The sequence below is a fragment of the Brassica napus genome, chromosome A8 (assembly GCF_020379485.1).
Source record: "Brassica napus cultivar Da-Ae chromosome A8, Da-Ae, whole genome shotgun sequence".
NCBI classification, from domain to species: domain Eukaryota; kingdom Viridiplantae; phylum Streptophyta; class Magnoliopsida; order Brassicales; family Brassicaceae; genus Brassica; species Brassica napus.
Genome location: NC_063441.1, coordinates 17,270,622 through 17,294,614, shown reverse-complemented (window position 1 = coordinate 17,294,614; position 23,993 = coordinate 17,270,622). Strand labels below are relative to the sequence as shown.

General features: G+C 36.1%; 7 protein-coding genes across 11 annotated transcripts; 2 read left to right on the top strand and 5 right to left on the bottom strand.

Moving 5' to 3' along the window:
• Positions 1–3,839: 3,839 nt before the first annotated feature.
• Positions 3,840–8,589, bottom strand: LOC125577112 (putative F-box protein At4g38870). The gene has a single exon (XM_048737885.1). The coding sequence runs from the start codon at positions 8,185–8,187 to the stop codon at positions 7,015–7,017; it is 1,173 nt and encodes a 390-aa protein (XP_048593842.1). The 5' UTR covers positions 8,188–8,589; the 3' UTR covers positions 3,840–7,014.
• A 229-nt stretch (positions 8,590–8,818) lies between these two features.
• Positions 8,819–11,082, bottom strand: LOC106361474 (bZIP transcription factor 29). 4 transcript variants are annotated; one of them, XM_013801219.3, is made up of 5 exons: positions 10,811–11,082; positions 9,773–10,734; positions 9,566–9,698; positions 9,389–9,473; positions 8,819–9,304 (listed from the first exon to the last, which is right to left on the bottom strand). In XM_013801219.3, the coding sequence occupies exons 2-5, from the start codon at positions 10,678–10,680 to the stop codon at positions 9,096–9,098; spliced, it is 1,335 nt and encodes a 444-aa protein (XP_013656673.2). In that variant the 5' UTR covers positions 10,681–10,734; positions 10,811–11,082; the 3' UTR covers positions 8,819–9,095. The 4 variants fall into 4 exon arrangements, with proteins under 4 accessions (XP_013656673.2, XP_013656674.2, XP_013656671.2 ...); XM_013801220.3 differs by having other exon boundaries at positions 9,773–10,709; XM_013801217.3 differs by having other exon boundaries at positions 9,773–10,731; positions 10,811–11,081.
• Positions 11,083–13,533: 2,451 nt separating this feature from the next.
• Positions 13,534–14,422, bottom strand: LOC106359098. Its single transcript, XM_013798851.3, has one exon. It carries the CDS (start codon positions 14,382–14,384, stop codon positions 13,839–13,841), a length of 546 nt encoding a protein of 181 aa, XP_013654305.2. The 5' UTR covers positions 14,385–14,422; the 3' UTR covers positions 13,534–13,838.
• Positions 14,423–14,532: 110 nt separating this feature from the next.
• Positions 14,533–16,332, bottom strand: LOC106361476 (protein BASIC PENTACYSTEINE5-like). Its single transcript, XM_013801221.3, has 3 exons — positions 16,162–16,332; positions 15,607–15,681; positions 14,533–15,514 (listed from the first exon to the last, which is right to left on the bottom strand). Exons 2-3 carry the CDS (start codon positions 15,676–15,678, stop codon positions 14,729–14,731), a joined length of 858 nt encoding a protein of 285 aa, XP_013656675.2. The 5' UTR covers positions 15,679–15,681; positions 16,162–16,332; the 3' UTR covers positions 14,533–14,728.
• A 101-nt stretch (positions 16,333–16,433) lies between these two features.
• On the top strand, positions 16,434–17,585 carry LOC106361477 (V-type proton ATPase subunit c1). The gene is made up of 3 exons (XM_013801222.3): positions 16,434–16,690; positions 16,828–17,113; positions 17,185–17,585. Exons 1-3 carry the CDS (start codon positions 16,615–16,617, stop codon positions 17,315–17,317), a joined length of 495 nt encoding a protein of 164 aa, XP_013656676.1. The 5' UTR covers positions 16,434–16,614; the 3' UTR covers positions 17,318–17,585.
• Positions 17,586–18,739: 1,154 nt separating this feature from the next.
• On the top strand, positions 18,740–20,697 carry LOC106361478 (B-box zinc finger protein 19). Of its 2 annotated transcripts, XM_048737883.1 has the most exons (7): positions 18,740–19,182; positions 19,492–19,594; positions 19,721–19,817; positions 19,910–20,025; positions 20,099–20,260; positions 20,356–20,434; positions 20,524–20,697. In XM_048737883.1, exons 3-6 carry the CDS (start codon positions 19,727–19,729, stop codon positions 20,428–20,430), a joined length of 444 nt encoding a protein of 147 aa, XP_048593840.1. In that variant the 5' UTR covers positions 18,740–19,182; positions 19,492–19,594; positions 19,721–19,726; the 3' UTR covers positions 20,431–20,434; positions 20,524–20,697. The 2 variants fall into 2 exon arrangements, with proteins under 2 accessions (XP_048593840.1, XP_013656677.2); XM_013801223.3 differs by lacking the exon at positions 19,492–19,594 and having other exon boundaries at positions 18,802–19,182.
• A 406-nt stretch (positions 20,698–21,103) lies between these two features.
• On the bottom strand, positions 21,104–23,446 carry LOC106361479 (fructose-bisphosphate aldolase 2, chloroplastic-like). Its single transcript, XM_013801225.3, has 6 exons — positions 23,009–23,446; positions 22,658–22,927; positions 22,456–22,565; positions 22,016–22,106; positions 21,656–21,925; positions 21,104–21,559 (listed from the first exon to the last, which is right to left on the bottom strand). The coding sequence occupies exons 1-6, from the start codon at positions 23,183–23,185 to the stop codon at positions 21,281–21,283; spliced, it is 1,197 nt and encodes a 398-aa protein (XP_013656679.2). The 5' UTR covers positions 23,186–23,446; the 3' UTR covers positions 21,104–21,280.
• Positions 23,447–23,993: the final 547 nt, after the last annotated feature.

Genomic DNA, 23,993 nt, shown 5'->3' with positions numbered 1-23,993 from the left:
TGTGAACGTTGTGGTATTGCGTTGTCTACGCACGTCAAGAAACAGATGTGAGATGTGTGAGAAGTTTTACAGCAGAAATAGATTTCCCTCAGGTACACATTCTATTCAAACTTGGTACGACATTATTTTATTTTTGAATTTCTGTTCATTTTTTCTTGTTCTTGAATTTGTGCAGATGTCATTCGTACCCGATAACTAGCTGTCCCTAACAAGTGTTTGGTTTGTTGTTCCAATACAACAAATTTCGTGTGTTCTCAAAGTAGTTGTATTATGGGATTCATGCTATTTAGTTTCATAATCTATGCCAAAATATTTAATGATGAAAGTCTTTTGGTTTTCAAAATACTTTAGTTCTTGTATTTTGGGATGCTTGCTATTTAGTTTCATAATTTTTACGCCTATAAATTTAATGATGATACTTTCAGCTTATTTGCTGACAAAAAAAAGGATGCTTTCTTATTTAGTCTTTTGCTTTCTTATTTTCACTCTTGAGCGTAAACTTATTGAAATTACAATCTGAGGCTAAAACTGATAATTTGAGCATTCTTAACCAAAATAATTGTCCAGCAGTCGTTTATTTGATAATATGTGAATGTTTCCCTCTATACCGAAAACCATATATTGGGAGGGCTGGGACTTGAGGTACTAACCATACTGGTTGTGAACGTTATGGTATTGCTTTTCGACTTATGATTCGCTCAAGGTTTCCAGACTATTAATCTTCTTAGATACATCAAATTTTTAATTTATTTCGAGTCTTGTTAGGAAAGTAACTTCTTTTTAATTTGTTAAAAATTACTCTATTCTCTATCATTTTTTAAAAATGTTAACTTATTAAAATAAATTAAATAACCACGTTAACTATATAATAAAATTTAGATTTTTTCGTATATGCTATGTTTTGAATTTTTAAAAACGAATATAAATGACTAAAGTTGTTAAAAATCTCACATTAAATTTTTTGTGATCCATGGTTTAAAATTTATGTTATAACAAGATACAAATGATTACGAAATTACAGAAGTAGGAAGTCTCATTTAATAAATATTATATATATGTATATCAATATTTTTTTTAAAATAAATTATATACCATATAAAATACATAAGTATTATAATTTCAATTTTGCTTTGATTTTTCTTATAAAATTTTTGAACAATTATTGACAAGTTAATATTTAGATTTTAAACTTTGCACTGAATATTTTTAAAATTATAAATTACTAAAACTATTAAACATCCAACAAAAAATTTTTTGTCATCATTGATTTAAAATTTTTGTTATAAAGAAATACAAACGATCAAAAATAATATGAGTATAAAATATTTTTTAACAGATGTCAATATCAAAAATGTACTATATATCTATGTTAATATCATGTAAACTTAATTTTATAACAAATAAAATAGAAACAATGTTTGTCTCGATTAATAAAATTTATTTAAGTATTTGTACCAATTTAATTATATACGTAATAGTTACTAATTTTTTTAATTATTCAATATATATTTATCATTTCATAATATGTAAAAAATATATAATACTTAAAAATAATTTATATTTAATATTCATTCTGCACGAGGCGCAGATCTTAACCTAGTTTATTTATTATTTACACATGTATGTCGGGTGTATGTGACACATGCAGTCTAGGTTCTTGCCTCTCCATTTTCTATCGATAACCTAGCACCTACTTGCTCTTCTTTTTCATTCAAATCGAGTACTTGAAACTAAATTCACATGCAGTATCTATAAACAGTCTAGTGTTTTCGCCTCTCAACCTATTGAAAACCTAGCGCTTGATTTTCAACCACAACTTATCCATGGACAAAGAGAGGAAGAGGCGCCAGAAATCCCGTGTATAATCTTCTTCTTCTTATGTTTTTTTCTTTAAACAATCGTGAACACCACTTTTGATTGGGCTTTTATTTCTGTTTTGTTAGGTTGTAACAATCCCGGTTCCTTTGCAGATAGTAACGTCGAAGAATCACCAGAAGGACAAGAAGCTGGAGAAGCAGAAGAATGTCAGTTATGAACTTCTTGTCCTTTTATCTGTTATAGGCTTTAACTTGAGCTCTTTTGACTTGTGCTTTTTAAACCTAATAAGTCACACTTCTCCAAAGCTTTTTTTTTTAAATTAAATAATTTTAATGAAAATGAAAATCTTATAGTAAGATGTTGTGCGCAGTTCAAGTTTCGTTTACCTTTTTCTAATTTGTTTTCTTTGGAGTAGCAAGGAAACATTTGTGAAACAAAGAAAGTTTGTGATTAGTTTTTGCTGCCTTTTTACTGTTTTACTTCTTCTAATTCTTGTCAGATAATAGATGAAATAAGTGATCATCTGAACGAGATGACTGAAATTGTCAAAAAAAACTAAAGAAGTATTCAGATCTACTAGAGGAGGTATTTTTTTTATTAAGTATTTTTTTGTGTTTGAAAGGCTCTCTATGTTTTTTTGTAGCTTTGTATGTGGAAGAATGATACCATAGCTTTCTAACACTGATGGAGTTGTTTATTTTAACCTTATGTCTACAGGAGAATAATAACACTCCAAAGACAACATCAGATACGAGGAAAACATCTCCTATGTTGGCTCCTATAACCTGAATATGCTCAGTCAATCAGCATTTCAAATTTCAATCATCCCTATGGAAAATAAACTAGCTTCCACAACATGAAAACAGAGTCGAGAGAGAGATTTTCATGATGTGATTCAAGATTCTAGGGAAGTCAAGATTGAATCAAGTTAAGCAAATGAGTAAGAGAAGCAAATTCAAATATGATCAAGCATGGCATTTTCACAAGAACATACAGAGAGAAAGAGAAGACTTGATTCTTGGGAAAGAGAAGTAAAGGAGGAATGAACATTAAAGGCACCGCAGTGAATATAAACAAACTTGTAGCAAAAACGAAAAAAAAAGAGAGTGCATTTCTTTTTGCTTCAAGAGCTCACTAGATCAAACATCAACAAGCTCATTACACTATAGATAATACAAAGGAAGAAGATGAAATCGACTGATCGGTTCTGTTGAAAGAGGAGCAAAGTACCCATGACGAAGACGACTGTGGAGATTGGTCGACGACTCTCCGATTCAACTTTCTCGATTTCATTTGATCAATTGAGTAATGAAGAAACTGGCACAGCGAATAAGGACCTCCTCTGCATTTTACCAAGAAGAGAAAATAATCTCATTGGTGGAAAACATCTCTCTAACACTAATTAATTAATAAATTAATTACTGTGTGCTAATTAATATTCAAATAATTTACATTTAATCAATTAACAACTTGTAAGGTTTAGCAAAGGGGACAACTAGAATTTCATTTTCCTACCTCAATCCTTTTAATAGCTTTACACAATTTGCCATCGTAATCAGAATATAATAAAATGTTTTTGAAACAAAAATTATTGAAGACTAACATCATATCTATCATTACAAAACTGAACATTTCTTATGTGTTTGCATGTTAGTATAAGACCTTTTATTCATTTTGCCTTTACAATTTTAAAATATGATAAGTTACATCCACTCTAGTACTGATAACACAAATACACAGTTTCCATTAGTAAGCACTAACAGGCAACACATGCTCGTCGTATACACGCAAACAAACAATTGAAAAGTCTAAAATTATTTAACGGGTTTATTTATCATAGTGTTTAGTTACTAATACTCTTTTAGACACATAACTTACGTACCATGACGGTCTTTTGGAACGATCTCCAATGTAGCATTTAATTAATGCCTATGACCAAAATCAAGCTGCTTCTACAGCCGACGTATTCATTAACAAAATTCGGCCACGAATAAGGGCATTTCCAACCCCACTCCATATTTTACTCCAAAATTGAGAAAATAGAGTGAGAAATGGAGTAATGAACAAAAAATAAAAGGATTACTCCATTTATAGAGTAATGCTTTTATTTTTTGTTCATCACTCCATTTTTCACTCCATTTTTTCCATTTTGGAGTAAAATATGGAGTGAGGTTGGAGATGCTCTAAATAAAACTATGTCTTAGTCCAGTGGTATGTCATCAAAAAAAGAGTCTTAGTATGGATAACCTGGGTTCGAATCTCACCTAGATCATTTTTTTTCCTTTTAAAAGTGGTCACTTTTTTTTATTTTGCTTCTAGTCTTATACATCCTAGGACCGGCTCTGACCAAAATCATTCCGTCTTATTACTTTGCCACTCGTTTGTCATCATTTCATGTTTTTTTATTCTTGTTACGGGCTGTTCACTGAGCCATTCTCTCCACATATTTTCTGAATTTTTTCAAGAATTTATCCTGTTTTTATCCTCTTTATCAATAGAAGAGTCGGCGATTTGGTTCCACAATGTTGCTCCTTTCCCGAAACAAGAACTTGGTTTTTAAGACAAGGTCACAATAGTCTCTATAAAGCAACATATAACATCAAACACGAACTTAGACAAACATAATCTAATTGTTGGTTGGTTTAGATGCATTATGTATGTATATGGAAGCCATATTCTCAGTGGGTTTATAAACAAATGGATGAAAATAGTGTAATCCTAAAAATCAATCCATTTATAAATGGGTTTGGTTATAATTCTTCTTCTTTAATTTAGACATAATGCTCAAAATTCAAAGTATAAGTCCAACACTGAGTTGTATCCTGGATGAATATGTCTATAACTGAAATTTTCATTCTCAAGAAGAAGACTAATTGATGAACGATTAGATTTGAGTTGAAAAACTAATTCCAAAGAAAAACAAAATGCACAAAATCAGCTCTAAAGTTGTGTTGTTTGCTGCAGATTGCAATAGATCTTGGACATTCCTCTTAAAACACCATTAAATCTCTATGGTAAGTCATCTAATGATATTGCTATAATAATAATGTGTATGATTTGTTTTTGTTTATTTCATTTCCTCACTTTCAGATGTTGTTGCCGTTAGATACAAATCTTCAGACCTCTCGCCAAACGCCATTCTCTTGGACCAAGAAGACACCAGAGATAACTGTTAAATCTTATGAACAAAAAATATGTAAGTTAAAAAATATATGTGTGAGAATAGTTTATATTTGAAGTGACATAACATTTTTTAATCTTTTAGTAGACGATTGTTGGGCTATTCCCCTTCAGAGAGGGTATGCAACAAAGAGAAACCTATTTGGCAAGTCTGTGGATAACAGTTGATGATCTTCTTAATGGTGTTGAGGCTGCATATCAAGCATCTGGAAAAGGGATCAACCGGATTAGGAATGCATCTACTTTCATGAAAAACTATGCAAAGGAAATGAAAGTCCACCGCTTTCCTAGGAGTGATGATGCTTCAAATCATGAAGATTTTGAGAGCTTTCATGAAAAACTATGCAAAGGAAATGAAAGTCCACCGCCTTCCTAGGGGTGATGATGATTCAAATCATGAAGATTTTGAGAGCTTTCATGAAAAACTATGCAAAGGAAATGAAAGTCCACCGCCTTCCTAGGGGTGATGATGCTTCAAATCATGAAGATTTTGAGAGCTTCATTAAAAGTTGTTATCAGTATCACCCATCACAATAACAACGGAATATCTTTCAGGTTTTAAGTCTTTCAATATAACATATGGAAAAGTAAGTCGATATGTTTAGTCTTTTCTATTTGGTTTATAAATTATTTATATAAATATTAAAATAAAAATGTTTTTATTTTTAGAGATTTTTCGTCCAACGGACATGGATTGCCACTTGATTACCTTTGAGAAGTTCTCCATTCACCGTCTCTTGTTGAGAGGCTATGATATGATTGATGAGATTGAATGTTGCCAGGTCCAAGACCCCCAAGGTGTAGAATGGGGAACTAATGGGTTTATCATGATGGAGCAACATAAGTGTCTTATCAAATCCATAGTGGAGCTAAAGGTGTACAAGTGTTTTCAAAAGAGATTAACCACGTTAAAATGCATCTTCATTCATGAGTATCTATGTCGAGGACATGAATATCCACAACCATCCTAGGGGGATGATGTGTTGGCTTTTGAAGACTTCGAAAACTTTTTCATAAAGTTGTTAGCAGTAGCACTTGTGATTATGACAGTTGAGTGTCTTCTAAATTTAGTTTCTTTAGTAGATAAGTTATTTTGTTTAATGTTTCTATTTGGTTTATTAGTATCAACATGGATCTTTATTTATGTTTATAATGATATCTTCCAACTGAATGGTTTTATCTTTATATAAATGGTTTATTGATTTTTTTATAGTTTTAATGATTTTTATCAATTTAATAACTATGAGATCCAATCCGACTACGTGAACAGTTCATAGTTGAACCAATTATTAGATCCTAATTTGGTTATGTCACCGTTCATGGTCGAATCCAGTTCAACCATCGGATCGGTTCGGTTTTAAAAGCACTGATTTTATGTTTACATGATATATGTTTTAAAGGTAAACATGTTTTCTTTTTGTTACATTGAAGTTGGTGTGAAGAAAAACGACTAAGGTGTTGCTGTTTACCATCAAAGGTAATCATTTATTAATTCCCTTCAAAAGTGAAAGAGGTAACTTACGAATACTTTAAAGTTGACACTTTGTACTCAGAAGTTTTTATTTTAGAAATAGGCATAAATCAAAGGAAATCTAAACATTAAAATAGTGAAGAAAATAAGAGAATGAGAATTGCTACTTATTCAAGAACTTTTGAAAACTTCATGACAAAGGGATCAAAACACTATAACTAAACTATATAATAATACTATCTTTTGTTGACGATTGGTTTTCGATTTCTCAGGCATGGAACTGTTCTTAAAACTACATTTTCCTCTGCTATAAAAGGATGTTGAGCCATTCATTACCAGTTGTAGCCTGCAAGTTAGGATGACCGGCAGTGGAGCACAATTAATATATGGAAATTTGGTAAACTACAAGGAACTGAAAAGCAAATATAAAACTTAAACAGTGATTGATGAACAAACAACCTTCTCGGATAGAGAAACTAACAGAATAACAAAAGACCGTGTGGAGAGGAACTGGAAGAATGAGCAATAATCTTCTCCTTCAACTCTTATAGAAACATGAGATTCTCAACCTGACCAGCGGAAACAAAGTCCGATTGACAAAACATATACTCGTCTGTGATTCCTTCGATATTAAAATTTCTCACACTATCATTCTTGAGATCAAAAAAGACAAAGCTAGTTTGTGATGCATGCTCGTGGATTGGTGTATCAATAATCTCGCCCGTGTCAGTGGCAGTGGTTTGAAACCTATGAAAATGTTTGGCTGTTACAGCGGCAGGCAAAACAAATGTCTTCTTGGACCATTCCTCCTTAGAAGGATCTTGTAGACTCCACAAGGCAATAATACCACTGATTTTCTTTTTATAGAAGATGACAGCTAGCTTTTCCTCGTACCTTGTCAACTTCGAGAAAGTGGGAAAGGTGCAAGGTCCTTTGATAAGAGCAAGCTTTTCAGACCTAACATCAAAACTCATGATCGCAGAAGCATTTAGTTTTATGCCAGTAAAAGCTCGATAATAGAAAACACCATTGATGCACAGTTCCTCACTTAGAGGAGAGTGATGAGGAATGATATTGTCTTGAATATTCATCATCTTCCATGAATCCTGATGAGTTGATGATCCCAGTGTCAAAACAAGTATCTCCTCAGCTAAACCGCGTCTGTTACTCAGCTGAGGCATACCTCTGATGATGCACAACACTTTATAATCGTTGTTGATGGGATCATAGCCTAAGTAGTGGTTTATGGCCCTCCTCCCTGCATTAACCTTGGGCAATGTAGCGGATCGTCTAGTGCAAGGGTTATAGACGATGAGTTCAGAAGGTGGTCCATAGCAAATCAACCCGTGGACTGAAGGAGATATTTTCGTGCGCTGTAGGGTGTGGACAGTCACATGGTAAGTGGCTAAAGAAGAAGCAGCATCGGAAGAAGATGGTACTAGTTCATGTGCAATTTTTAGGCTAACTTCTGAGTAAGATAAACCATCATATCTTTTTCTGAACACGAAGACAACACTTTTTGGTCTAGTCAAGGACTCATTCAGGAATAGTTTCATGAAAGATCGACCGCGGATGATGGAAGCCCATTGCTTAGCTACACATAGTGATCTGATTAGGGATTTCAGTGGCAACCGTTTGAATATCTCTATCCTGAGATCAAGAGAAAGGGAGTATGAGTTTACGCTTCCGTTTGTAAGCTTCTTCCTCGATATTTCCATGGTCGAGAGAGACGACAACGATGACTATCTGTATCACACGATCTCTCCTAAGCAGCAGCAGCCTTTTCGTTTTGCTTCCTTCTCAATCCAACGCACAAAATATTATTAGGTCAAAACTCTAAAGTATTAGAACCTGTTAAACGTGCTTCCTTGTCTCTTAAGCTTAATGGTGGTGAGGGCCAGGGGCCCACCACAGGACTGAAATGGCAAGAGTTATCAAAACTTTATAATATACACTAAAAAAAATTGGTAAATAGCTAAATACTAATATATTGCCATGTTTTTCATACCATATTCTTTTCTAGATAAATTTTGACAGTTTATTTTTAAGAGATCCAAATTGTCTGTTTATTGTAAACAATATTCAAAGATGAAACAATAATTAAAATAAATAAAGAAAATCTTAATAAGCCTTAAATCCCTTAACAAAAAAAATAAAATAAAATATATTAGGAGATAAACGAAAATGGCGCAGTCGACTAGTCGAGCATAGACGCTAGAGACCACGGTAACAGCGTTTTGGATGGAATTGAGAGTATTCATGGATGCTTTTTATCAGGCCCAAAATGAGGCCCGGCCTGTTAACTACAGTTTCCAGATATATAAAACATAAGACGCTAACAACAACAAAGAGACAGAATCCAAACTTAAAAAAACAAACAGAGAATCCCTGTCGGAAGCTCAAACCCACCTTGAAGCATCCATTACAAGTTTACAACCATATTCTATCTACCATAAATTGAATAAAACACTGTAAAATTATTAGTTTTTGAACTTGCGCCATATATGTAATGCCAACAGACTGCACATAAATAAATAAAATATAATGTTTGATTCATTGATCTGTAACTTGAAAACTAAAGACTCCAACCCTTTGATCCAGCCACCAACTCAACAACTTATCTGCTCTATAATTCATTTGATTCCGGTTTTGCTGACATGGTTCCATTACGGTTCTGCTGAGACTGTGGCTGCTGTGTTAGCTGGCTGATGTGGAGTTGCTGGAACATCTCAGCGTTGAGTGATTGCATCTTTGATCTATCAGATTCGTTGTGGCTGGTCTCACCAATTGCCAGTTTCAGTCTCTGGACTTCCCCATTCAGTGCTTCACTCAGAGCTGCCACAGAAAAAAAAAAAAAAAGAAATCAGTTTCTGAAAAATGTGAAGGGAAAGAATATAATATGAAGAGAAATGCATATACCATCGCGAAGCTGAGCTTGATGCTCCATTGATTGAAGACGAAACTTGAGCTCATTGTTCTGGTTTGTCAACCCCATCATATCTCTCTGTGGATCAATACAGCAACTAAAATGGTTTAAAAAAAAAAAAAAAAAAAAATCTAGACGCTTGTTATAACATTGGTAGAAGACTAAGGCACCTGCAAAAGCGTGAACTGAGCAGACAATGTAGTAGCCTCGGTCTGAAGAGTCTGCACTTTGTGTTCCAATTCCACAATGTACCGCATCTTCCTCTCCTTTGACCTCGCTGCAGACTGACGGTTCGCCAATATCCTGAAAAAAAAAAAGATTATAAAATTGCATAAACGTTCAAACCCTCTGATTAAACCATAGACAGTGGATTATACCTTTTGACACGCTTAGGGTCAGACACTGCCATCTCTGCTAGTTTATCATTAGCCATGATCTTCTTCATCTCCGCCGCATTAAACTCACCGCTCTTAAACTCGATGCCACCATCAACCGAGTTGGTAGGAGGAGGCTTTAGTGAGTCTTCACCAAAAGACATTTTCTCCATGAAACAACTGTCAACCGAAACACTCCTGTAATGTCTTGTCGTAGGAGCAATGTCTCCTTCTCCTCCGGCTCTTCTCTTCAAGCTATTGTTACGATCGCCGCCACTCTCGTAATTAACACTGCTGCTTTCTCCCTCCGTGTCGTCACTACCGTTAGTCTTGGTCCCGCTTGCTCTACTACTCTCCATATCAGCTTCAGAGGAGTTCAAGGCATCGATGTTTTCAAGATTCATATACGCCGAGAAGAGGTCATCCATGTCTTCTCCCGACTCCTTCTTGACGAAAGGAGGAGTGTGATTTGACCAATCAGGAGATTCCCCTCTCTCCAACGGTCTTGGAGGGATAGAAGTGGGAATATCGCTGTTGGAGCGTCTATGAGACTTTCTCGGAGGCAAAACGACTCTAGAAGAGTCGGAGTTACACCTCGTGAACGGTGGAGGAGGCAACAGCGAAGAAGGCTGGTTGTTGTTGCTGTTGTTAAAGGGAGAAGGGCTTAGGGGAGGCAAGGAATCGAAGGAGAAGAAAGAGGAAGGCTGTGAGATTGAGCGTGAGTGAGTAGCTCCATGAGGTTGTGGTCTGGTCGTCGGGATCTGAGAGTAGGGAGAAGTCGGAGGAACACCGACTCGTTTGGCGCTGTCACTGGAGAATTGGATGAGGTTAGGGTTTAATTGGAGCTGCTGAGGCTGTTTGCCGAATGGAGAATGGAGTGTGTGGATCATATCAGTGTCTGTATCACCCATTTCGTTCAAGATCCGACGGGTAATGCTTGCTAGTGAAGTGAAATTCAAACACTGCTAAGTACCAGAAAAAAACTCTTACAAGATGGGTAAATAAATTTAAAATCAGAGCTTTGAAATGCAAGTTTGATACCTCTGTTTGATTCAACGCACTTAACTTGAATCAATCAATGGCGTAAATGGCGACAACGTTTAATTAACAATAAAACAAATAAGACAACTCTTTTCTCTCTCTCTCTTACAACTTTACGTTGAAATAAACTAATCTTACTTTCTCTCTCTCTAGAAATTTGGAAAATCTCAGGGCCAATTTGTCTTCCTCCGCGATTTTCTCTCCCCCTTGATTTATTTATTTTTTTCTCGATTTTTGTTGGTACGAGCAAGTTAGAAAAAAAGAAGAAGACACGGATGTCATGTGAAGGAAGAGAGAAATTATAAACACCGCACCAAGACGCGTGAATTTTTTCACCCGATATTTTTTTCTAATTCAGTGCGCTTATTTTCTATATCCCAATGTAAAGTTTATGTAAAGTTTATGTCAATTGTTTAGAAAAAAATCTGAGCTTAATCAGTATCAAATATGTAGAGATACCATATGCTTTTAGATGTTGATAGCTTAAACGTAATTATTATTATATTGACAATTCTGATAAAATTATATATAACTTGCAAATACATTTTCTTTTGTGATTTTGTTTTGTTTTTATTTTGTGTAAGGAAAAAGTGATTTCACCTCTTTGTTCAAAATTTAATCAAATATAAATCTGTAGTCTTTTCCAACAAAAATCGAATTCAAATGGCAGAATATTATTTATGATACTTTTTTAACCGCTAGGCCAAAAATTCGTTGGTGCTATTTTTGATGAAGATTCTTTTGTTATCGAAATGGTGAAGATTATTTCATTAAATGAAATCTGTAGATTCTCGTAATATATGGAAGATATCATAATTTATAATGAAATCTGTAGATTCTCGTAATATATGGAAGATATAAATAATTTATAATGAATATAATTTTTTGATGATATGAATATGGATTAGGTTTCGATTGTATTCGATTTCCGACCACATTTTGACATTTTTGCTAAGACGAAAGATTCTGTCCTCGCTCTGTCATGGACTCATTTGTGTCTCGGCATTATTTAAAAGCCATTCTTTGTATTTTTCTTTTCTGCAATTTCCCTTCATACATTGTGTAATGGAATGCCATATCGAAAGATTTTTTTTTCTGGTTACCACCAAGTCGGGCTAAGAGCAGCAGCATTAACGAACCCCCGGTTGGGGTTCATAATTTGAATTTTTTTTTTCATTTTTCGTTTGATTTTTTTTTTTTTAAAAAAAATTAACCAATAGCAGGCTGCCATGTGGCGTGGGACCCGCTGAACAGTAACGACTCGGGTTCATGCAGAAAAAGCGTGGCGAGACAGAGTCATTACTGTAACTTATTATAATACGTACTTGTGCTTTGGGCACATTCAAATTCTTAAATAAACAGATTCTTACATTATAGGAACTTTTAGATAGATTGTCTCGTGCTGCAATGCAAGGACGAAGATATTTGTTAGTGTCCAACTTTCAAAGTTTTATGAGTATCACAATAATTAATAACATTTTCATAAATACAGCCGATCAATATAATTATTTTCACATGTCTTCAATTGCATGAACCCCACTACACAACAAGTACTAAATCTTATAACCACCTCCCTCTATTCTAAATATAAATATCTACATATCCCCAATGATATAATTCTAAGATTTCAGTATTTTCTTAATCGCCGTGCAAATAATAGTATTAGTATAAAAATAAAACATGAACCAACGTGGGAAAACAATATAGAACTCAATATTTCCAACGTAGGAAAACAATACTACTCAATAGCCGCATTCGAATAAGACTTATTTTAAAATTCTGGTAACCGATAAATTCGCAGTTAAAATCTAAAATACTTTTCGATTCAAGTACCATTATACAAAATAAATTAGTTTTTATCCGCGATTGGTGTTGTGATTCAAGACTTGGCCCAACTCAAGATGAACTTAAACAAAATATTTTTAAAAGAAAAACAATCAAGATAACATTTGATCTTTTAAAACAAATGAAATGTCTAGCGTTTGCTGATAATGAATTATGTTAACACAGAAACACTCATTTGTTTCTAAAAGAAATAGTCATGGATCCGCGTGTGAACTGGATAATTGAAAGTCGTATTTAAGGGTGTGAATCACGTGGATCAAGTCTTTTTCACGTGGATAAAGTCTTAATCATTTAAGAAATGGTCTTGTTAAAATTAATCAACAGAAAACGCACACCTATATTAACCTGAATAACCTTTTCAAAAAATTGTGTGACTATCGACTGATTTGTATATGCAACCGACAACTCGGTACATGGTTATTTCTTAACGTAACAAGATTTAATTTGGTATATGTAAATTGAGATTTACTTGACAATTGCAAATGCTACAACATCCGGCCATAACCAATGGTCGCACATCAAACCTTTGGAATATTATTTTTTCCTATAAAAGTATATGCTCTTTGAAAAATTAAAAATAAGTATACACTCTTTGGTAAGCATATTTAATCCACCTAATATCAACTTCCTTTTGAATACGTTCAACAACTTTGAAAAAATAGCAAAGAAAGAATAAACACTTTTTTTGTCAAAAAAATGAAGAATAAACATGGGACAGCAAATAGGGCCATACATAAATTTGTATTAGTGGAATCATTTGAGACTATTGACGCATGCACACATGAGTAAAATGTAAAACGAACATGAAGAACATTTGTACTTATTTCAAATTACCATGACAAAAAGTTACATTCCTAGGTTTTCCTAAACCGTAGTAACTAATATTTATATTTACGTATTTAAATTATAGATCAAAACATCTCTGTTCATCCTTAAGACTAATTTTAAAACGTCGCGACAATCACAACGTGATTTCTTGTACGTACCTAAGATGACAATTGACTTGTCGAGAATCGATTTTCGACATTTTAGGTTGGTTTAGATTTCTTTTTCAAAATAATTATTATAAGACCAGCATTACACAATTAAATAAAAGTTAACAGAAGTGCAGATAAATCTCATCGAAAAATAAAGGAAAGAAATTACATGGGGGAAGATAGATGATCCATAGTGACTGGAACACTCACCTAGTCCGGCATGATCTTGCTTGGCTACGCAATGGGAACGAAACGGCGCGTTTCAGTTTTAAAGTTTTATGCTCCAATGTTTTCGCGGCGCTCTTTTTATCATATCCATCAACCACAACAGCCAAACTCTGACAGTTTTTATCATAATCTTTTTCTTCATTGCCACCTTTACCGGCAGAATGGTCGACATGTTGCTGTTCTTCAACTTCCACGATGGAGCTAGCAACCTGTTTTGACTCGTGCCTGGTCGTAACAGCAATGACGATACCAAGACCGAGCAGGATCAGAACAGGAAGAAAGATTAAGGACAAGCCGTAGTAGATGATCCATTGGAATCCGGCATGGTTCTTGCCATGAAATATCCATTCAAAGACAAAAGCAATGCCTGAGAAAAACGTGGCAAAGATACTTATGAGAAAGATTGTAACGATTTTCGGATTAGGAACGTCGAAGAATGTTTTGCTGCGGTTGAGCCATTGCTTTGGTGGTTGCTGCTGCAGCTGCAATGGGCTAGGCGCACCAGTGTTTGGCTTTTGGACCATTTTTTTTTCTTGTTGTGGAAGAGAGGATAGACTAAAGAACTTTTATAGCCGTTTGACTAATACAACAAGATCATATATATAAAAAATTCTTCCTACATTTTTGCTGAAACAGTTACGATTTAGCGATATCCCAGTTAAGATTTTGTAATTTGAAATCGTTCACTAGACTGATTATTAGTTACATAAACATGAAACCAAGTCAAAGACAAATACTAAACATTTTGCATTACGGGAACTATGGACAATTAAAAAAAAAACAATAATGAGCCGCCTAAGCTTCACTCTTTTCGAACTAGCTTTTAAAAGAGAGAAACCATACTTGATATATAAAAATAGCGGCTTGTCTACTTGATAGTGATGTAGCGGTTCGTGCCGTGCCTAGCCCAATAGTCCTTGAGATCAACCGGAGAGGAGAGGTCCTGCCCTTGGCCAGCTAAACGGCTAAGTAGCCTGGAGAAGACGTTCCCGCTCATCTTCCTACCGCCCATCCGAGAATGCCGCTTGTTCGGCATCTGTGGGAGCGGATGCTGAGACAATGTGGTCGTGCAGCAAGACGACTGCCACCCGCCGCTTCCCCATTTGTAACACTGACGAGCGGTCCCCGTGCAAGTACACATGGGCACAGGCATTGTCGTCTCGTCGAACGCGACTAGGTTTAAACCGACTTCGTTAACGTCCCAGTCTTTTCTGCACTTCTTTCCGGGAGAAGCAGCCAGACGGTTCAGATCTTCTCCCACTTTCTTCCCCTGTTTGCTCTCTTTTTTCCTTTTTGTCGGGTTCTTGTCGGCTGGGATAGTTGATTCAGGGGGAGGGTTCGGTGGGTGGCTTCTTCCTTCAGTTTCACCACGCTTTGCGCATGATAGAATGTAGTTTAAGTTGTTTTTCTCAGGGTAGTGAAGAGCATTTAACGCAGTTTCCCTCTCCATGATGGCGTTGTCTCTTTCCGAGAGAGCTTTGTCCCGTTGCTCAAGTGCTTCGTCTCGAGCAGCTAAAGCTTCCTTCTTGGCAGCTAAGGCTTCGTTTCTTTCCTTGAGAGCAGCGTCTCTTTCGGCGAGGATGGACATGATCTTCTTATTCATGACGAGTGCATTATGTTGCTCCTTTATCTGATGCTGAGGCATCATATTCCACTGTAAAAAAACACTTTACTTCTTAGTCTTTCAACCAAAGCAAAACAAAGAAAAAAAAAACATAATGTTCATCAAAGTGTTGGTCTTATTACCACAGAAGGTGGTGTCCCTTTGTAGTAATCAGGCTTGTACCTCCCATTATCATACTGACCACCACTCTCCATCCTCTGTTCAAATGCAATAGCTTGTGATTAGATTGTCTGAAACTAGGCTCAAAATAAACTAGAGACATATCATCAAAACAGAAATACAAGAAAGACGCACCGCACCGCAACACAAAAGAAAATTCAATCCCTTTCTATCTAATGAATGCTATGGGATGCTGGTAGCTCACGGTTATTAGTTATTGGATAAGCAATAATTTCCACGTGGACATGAGTTTAAGCATTAGAGTTCAAATCATAGTTGATTAAAAATAATCCTCACTTTTTAAAGGGAAAAAAAATCACCACTACGCAAAAATGAATGTCCATCAAAGACTTTGAATTTCAAGTTGAGAGCTCCAAGAAGACGACAAATCCGAAGGGAAAAAAAAAAAATCAAAACTGAGAAAATGAGCCCTAGAGACTCAGAATCTATATTCGAATTAAGCTATGCGTATATCAAGCAGGTACACAATTTATAACAAATTTGATCGGAAAGCTTACGGATTTCGCAGGAGAAAAGAGCAGCGGAAGTCGAGAAAGATCTCACGCTCGGGAGAGAGATTGGTTTGTGTCTCTGTAGGAGGTGGCAAGTGTAAGAAGAAGAAGAGCTCGACGACACTTATCAGTCATTGACAATTATATCCTCTTTCCATTTCAGTGCACAAACGTTTCTGTTCGACTCTCTTTAAAGAAAAAGGTAATTATGATATTATTGGATTAAAAAAAAATTAACCAGATCATGGGCCGAATCGTGGCCCAAATAATAAAGCCCATAGTCCGGGTCGGATACGGATCGACCCGGGTTTCAGATCCCGACGTGTGCGCTTCTTCGCTCTTGTAATAATATATCTTTCTCACCAATCATCATCGTCCTTGTCCTTAAACGCGTCAGGAGAGGAGAAATATCAGATTCAATCGGCGTCTGACATCTTAAGATCCAGAACTCGTCGGAAAATGTCTACGTTCAGTGGCGATGAAACCGCTCCTTTCTTCGGCTTCCTTGGCGCTGCCGCAGCCCTCGTCTTCTCCTGTAAGTCTTTTGCGATTTGGAACCGATCTGCCTTGATTTGATTTGATTTGATTTGACTTAGTGTTAATCACATTCTTGAGATTAGATCTGTGAGATAAGTTAACCGATCTGCCTGGTAATATTAATATCTTGACTAGGCATGGGAGCTGCATATGGAACAGCCAAGAGTGGTGTGGGAGTGGCATCGATGGGTGTGATGAGACCTGAGTTGGTGATGAAGTCTATTGTCCCTGTTGTTATGGCTGGTGTTTTGGGTATCTACGGTTTGATTATTGCTGTTATCATCAGTACCGGGATTAACCCCAAGGCTAAATCTTACTACCTCTTCGACGGATATGCACATCTCTCTTCTGGTCTCGCTTGTGGACTTGCTGGTCTCTCTGCTGGAATGGCCATTGGTATTGTTGGTGATGCTGGTGTCAGGTAATGTATAATAATAAGTGTAGTCTCAAATTAATAGCACATGATAAGCAACTTTTCTTTTGATGGCTCAGGGCCAATGCTCAGCAGCCAAAGCTTTTCGTTGGTATGATTCTTATCCTCATTTTCGCTGAAGCTCTGGCTCTGTACGGTCTCATCGTGGGGATCATCTTGTCCTCCCGAGCTGGTCAGTCCAGAGCCGAATGAGGAAGAGAATGATTCTTTCTTCTTGGATTCGGCGTGATTCTTTCTTTTGGTTTTTGCCACCGGTCTCACTCTTCATCGAGCCGGGATCTTTTTTTATGTTATTTTTTATCAGGTTAGTAGAGGCACAATGTGGTTTTGCTACGTGTAGACAAAAACCACACCTCATCAAACTGTTGTTTGTTTTCTCTCTTCTGTTACGTGTAGACAAGATGTAACTGATTTATGTTTTTATCACTCCAATAAATCACAGAAAACTCGATTTGATCTTTTTTTAAAGCTTCTTTTGGTTATAACTTCTCTTATAAATATTCTCTTGAGGGATTGATTGAAAAAAATCTGGAACTGATCTCTCAACTCTTGTCTATACTATATCTAATCCATCTCTTGTATTACAACTTTAACTGCACCAAATTTCTGATAAGTGTATATATTCAGATGAACGTGTAGGTAGATGAATGTGTAGAATGCATATAGATAAATACGTGTAGGGTGAATTGAGATAGGATGCGCTTCAAGCCTACAATAGTATCAAACGCAAACAATAAAACGACGTTGCATGTGTGCATACTATACAGAAGAGCGCAAAAGAAACATGTGAGCAGTGAAATACAGAAGCCATAGGAATGCAGCCAAAAAGTGAACAACACAATCCTGCAAACTAAAATCTAAAACACGATGGAAATAAGAAAATAAAAAGATAGTGAACAAATCTTAAGCAAATCTAACATAGTGACTCAGATCTTAGTTAAATCTGAATATGGGTAAGGAAGAAAAGCAACTTGAAATGATGGCCACAAAAAGAGTTTTGAGAGCTACTTTCAACTACTTCTCGACCACCAGTTTTAAATGGCTTGGTGACATTTGGCCCCACCCACCATTTTGTCTTTCTTTTCCTCTTGTGGCTCATATTTTTTTCAATTTTTTCATTTATAAAAAAATAGCCACACGTCCTAAATCTATTGCATCTTTACAGCAAGTTGAGATAAAATATTCATCATATAATTATAAGTACTGTAACTAAAGTATAAACCATAATATAATGTACTAACTGAATGACAATAAAACTTATCACGGAGAGTGTGATTCACCTAATAAAAGGGAAGGAAACAGAAGGCGAGTCTGCTTCAGGGGGACACGTCAATGACCTTCCAGATGGCATAGAGTCTTTTGTCTTAGGGTCCCTATCTATCTAATCTAGCTAATCTTCTTTTTGTCTCTCTAAATGGACTTTTAACAAACACTATTACAATCGAATGTTTGTACACATTTACAGTATTACAATCTTGTTAGGCGCTTACTATTTCCATAATGATATTTGGACAATTAAATATGGTGATTGTAATAGTGTTTGTTAAAAATCCATTTATAGAAATCGCGAAGACAGAAAATCATTCTCTTAACAAACATTATTACACTCTTGTTAGGCGATTACTATTTCTATAATTTAATTACTAAAAGCAGTAAGTAACAAACAGTTGATATTCATGGCGCGTGGGATTTGGTTCTGTCTCTTCAGGCTTCTCCTCCATCGTAGAAAGGATATAAAAGGAGGGATAAAATATTCGTATAAGTTTCTTTCTTTTCTCCTCCTCCATCTTCTTCTTCTTCTTCCTTGATTGATACCAACGTGTTATCCTTATCCCATCCCTTAACCCGCTTATTCATTAACTAATCAGACCACTTCATCTCTATCAATCGTAACCTGTGCTCTGTAGTCTGTATTGAAGTTGTGATTCATTGTAGAGCGAGAAAACGACTGTTGGAGCCTAAAGATGCGGATTTTGTGCGATGCATGCGAGAACGCAGCCGCTATCGTCTTCTGCGCCGCCGATGAAGCTGCCCTTTGCCGCCCCTGCGATGAAAAAGTAAGTAATTCTCTTCTTTTTTAAAAAAGTTTTTGTGTCTTGTGTGTATTGATACTGCTCTATGATGGGTTCTGAAAGAGTCTTTGTTATCTATTAATCTATATTGTTATGAAGTATAGATTGTGAGATTTGGTCCTTGGACTTTTAACTAGATTGCTTTCTAAAGAAGAATGGATTATGAAAACCTGAAAAAAAGTTTAAATCTTTTGTATTGCTTTCTCATTAAGATGAATTCATGTTGATTACATGAGATTTAAAGTATTTGCTGCTGGGGTCTCAATGATTCTACCATGTGATGTACATTGGCAGGGAAGGGTTTTGTCTCCAAAGTATGTATTTACTATTTAGCATAGCTTGTGGAGAAAGAATATAGCTCTTTGTCCTTACATCAGTTAGGTGACTCTTAATAAGGGTAACATTTTACAGTCCTTCTCGAGTCATTTGCTGTTTTTTTTTTAATTGCAATAGCTCTGAGTAGATTTTAGTTTTTGATCAAAATAGATTGTCTTGATTCCAAACACTGTAATATGTTTTTCAGGTACATATGTGCAATAAGCTAGCTAGTCGGCATGTACGTGTAGGTTTAGCCGAACCAAGCAATGCCCCTTGCTGTGATATTTGCGAAAATGCACCTGGTATATGTGATCTATTTTGCTTTAAAACTTTCCACACCCATGTTTCAAGTGTTTTTGCATAGATCTCATTCTTTCTTGGTTCTTCTCGGCAGCCTTCTTTTACTGTGAGATAGACGGTAGTTCGCTTTGTCTGCAATGTGACATGGTAGTACATGTTGGTGGCAAGCGAACGCACGGCCGGTTTCTTTTGCTCAGACAGAGGATAGAAGTTTGTATTCAACTTTTTTTTGTTTCTCTCACTATCATTTTTAGTCATTGTGTTTGTACTTCTTCTTTTGTAGTTTCCAGGGGACAAGCCTAAACAAAACAATACGAGAGACAATATGCAAAACCAAGGAGTCTCTGCAAGTGCAAACGGTGAAGCTAATGGCAAGACTGACGATGAAATGATTGATCTAAATGCTAACCCGCAGAGAGTACATGAGCCATCATCAAATAACCAAGTACTTTTATCTTTCTCTATATCTATCTATAGATAAATCTTTTTAAAAAAATATTTGTCCTCTCAATATGTTTTGTTTCTTAAATGAGTGACCAGGGTATCGATGTAAATAACACGAACAATCACGAGGCTGCACGTGTTGGACCCTTTAAACGAGAGTCTGAGAAGTGATAAGGTAAGAGTGTGAATCAGTCTAAGAAGATGGTAAAAAGATTTTATGTTTTCTTTTCCCTTTCCTTTGTTTGATTCTATGATTTGTTGCAGGGTTTGGTTCTAGCGAAGCTTTGTTGTTGAAGAAAGAAGAAATGCTTGTCTTGTTTGTGAATTATCTTAGTTTAAAGGAAAGGGCTCACCTGAATGTATAAGCTAATATAATCTGAAATTTCTCAGTAACTTATTTATTTTCATTTTTCTTATTATTAAAACTATTTTGGAATATTATATTAGACCAATTAGGAAAAATCTAAACCAAACCGATTAAGTAAGAAACCGTGGCAACATATTATAAATTTCTGAGAAGTATAATGAAAAATATGCAAGTCTATAGGTGATAGGTAACGGCGACCTTTTCTACAGAATAATGTTCAAGAATAAAACAGATCAAGATTAGATAGATAACTTCAATATATTAAAAGGAGTGGCTAATGCAAATTAAGCAGAGACGATGAATAATTCGACATGGTAAAATACAAACCAAAACGATTATGTAAGCAACCATGGTAACATTTTAGAAATGTGTGACTAGTGAAAATATCGCAATGTATAGTGTCTATATTCATATGGAGGTGAAAGGTAACGGAGACTATTTCTACAGAATATTTTTCAAGAACAAAATAGATCAAGATAAGATAGATAACTTCAATATATTAAAGCTTATTAAAAAGGAGTAGCTAATGCAAATTTAGTAGAGAAAGTAAATGATTTGACATGATAATAACAACCAAACTCAAACAAATGCAACCAAGACACTTGCTTCGTCTCCTTTCACAGCATCATGATCGCTTCTTCAACATTGTTGTCTTTAATAGGTGTAGCCTTTGACGAACATACCCTCCTTAGCCTCTTCAGACTCGCCTTCTCCGCTGTATTTTCCAAGCTGAGCCAACGAGTTGGCCTTGGCACGAGCCAAGAGAGTGGTCTGAGCAGCGTTCACGTTCTCAGCTCTGCCTCCCCATGTTTTCAGACAAGTGTTCTGGAGAGCACGTGCGTAGGAGAAGGACACGTGCCATGGGTTTGGTGCCTGGTTCATCGCGTTGAGGTTCAACGTTGCCTCCAACTCAGACTGTCCTCCAGACAAGAACTGCAAGAAAAAACACAAATAAGTTTACTTTCGACACAAGCAACCAAGATCTAGGTTTTCCTCATAAAAACTAATTTTCTATTGAATTGAGCTTGCCATGATTCCGGGGACGGCAGGAGGGATTCTGTTGCGGAGGAGCTTAAGGGTGTAGGCGGCAACTTGTTCAGGAGTAGCTCTGTCTTTAGACTCGGCTCCAGGAGTCACCATGCTCGGCTTCAGGAGGATACCTTCAAACATGACATTGTTCTGAGCAAGGTAAAAGAAAACCTCAGCCCAAACCTTCTCAGCTACTTCGTAAGTCCTGTCAATGTCGTGTTCTCCGTCCAACAAGATCTCTGGCTCCACAATTGGGACCAATCCACTGTCCTGAAAAAAAAACACACACAATCCGCGTGTGAAATAGCTTAAAAGAATCCGATTTGACGTGTTGCTTGAAGGAAACGCAATGTATTATACCTGTGAAATGGCAGCGTAGCGAGCAAGGCCCCAAGCAGCTTCTTTCACAGCGAGCGCAGACGGGCCGTTGGGAATGCTCACGACAGTACGCCTAAATCAACCATCAACACAAAAGTCACTAAAAATCTACCCCAAGAGGAAACATGTTGGGCAGGGGATAGAGAGTAAGACGGCTCTATATTCCCTCTGTTTCACTTTATATGTTCTTTAAAGTTTTTTCACTTAAGAAAATCATTAAATTTTCTATTATATATTTAATCAACATGTTTTTTTATTTGATTTTGTTAATTAATGAACTAAAAATAAAGATAATAGCAAACTATCAAACATATGTATTAAAAATATAAAACGATACTTATAATAAAATAAAATCTATAACAATACTAGAAATGAAATGGAGGGGTACCATTTAGTTTGCTCAAAAAAAAAAAAAAGGGTACCATTTAGCGAAACGAGCACCCTGTTGGTAGTAAGCAGCAGTGCGAGAGGATAGACCATCGAGTCCTTGACACCATGACTCATTGTTAGAGCCAACAAGTGGCACCAAACCCTAGGTTCCATATATACAACTCGTTTAGATTCCTCTAACCAAGCACCATGTTTGGTATATAATCTAATCTAATAGCATACATTTAGTTATACCTTGTCAACTTTGATACCGGGGACGATGTTCTGCTCGACGAGGACGTCGACCATTTTCTTTCCTTCGGTGGTAGACTGATAGAGAGTCTCCTCGAACAAGATTGCCCCGGAGATGTACTGTCCGAGACCTGGTGCAGAGACAAGCAATGTCCTGTACGCTTGACGGTTTGCCTCAGTGTTCTCTAGCCCTATCGAGTCCAAACGCTTCCCGCAAGTCGCGTTCGACTCGTCCATCGCCAAGATTCCACGTCCCGGAGATGCAATTGTTTTCTGCTCACAACACCAAACTAATAAGAATCATGCAGATAATTAAGACTCGTGGCAAATAAGATGTGTGGGAGGAGTACTAACCGCTGTCTTGACAAGCTCATCGGCGTAGGAAGAAGCGGCACGGACGGCGAGGGAGGTGGCGCGGTTGGGGAGGACGACGGAGGCGGAAGAAGGCTGACGGAAGAGAACGCTTTGGCCCTTGACCCACTCGGATTTGTCCAACACTGGAGATGCCTTGAGGAGTGAGGTAGATGCCATTTTTTTTGTTAATGTTATCTCTTTCTCTTCTCTCTGCCTTTGGTTTGTTTGAGAGACTCACAGTAGATGAGCTTATGATGATACACACTACCTTATCTCTGAGGAGGAGCACAACCTCACTCTCCCTCTTTTGGATTTATATTACTCATCAGATCAGCTATTTGAGGTTCTTGTGACCTTGCCAATTACACTTTGCCACGTGGATGGTAATCTTGTAAGTACTACTCACATTTCAAGAATATACACTAGTTTTTTCTTTTTCTTTCTTTTTTGTCCATGCAAAGGAATCATTATATACTCTTTTTATGCCCTCGTTTGCTTGTTTTTTTTTTTGTTTGCTACTTTTCTTATACATGAAAAAAATGTGTAATAGCATGTACAAAAATGGTATTACAAAAAAGAAGCATATTACTCTTTACTCAAAAAAAAAGCTATTACAAAAATGATTTTTCAAAAAAAAACATATTAGCATTTACAAAGATGTATAAAAGCCTCTGAAATTAATATGTAGCACCGTGGACCATAATATTTCACTTATTACTCTTTTTTACTTGAATTATGTCTCTTGTACTAATACATGTTGTCATGATGTGGAGGTCAAAAAAACAAACGCATCATTTTCAGCTAAAACTAGTGGCAACAGCTTATAAGCTTACAAAATGGTGATTTGATAAGGGAAGCACGAATCATGAGGACAGTAATCATTTTAAAGATTTAAAGACGCAAGTAGTTCTTCCATGACGAGTGAAGACAAGAAAATTCATTTCAAAATCCCTTTTAGAATTTAGAGCCAAAGATGCGTACGAAA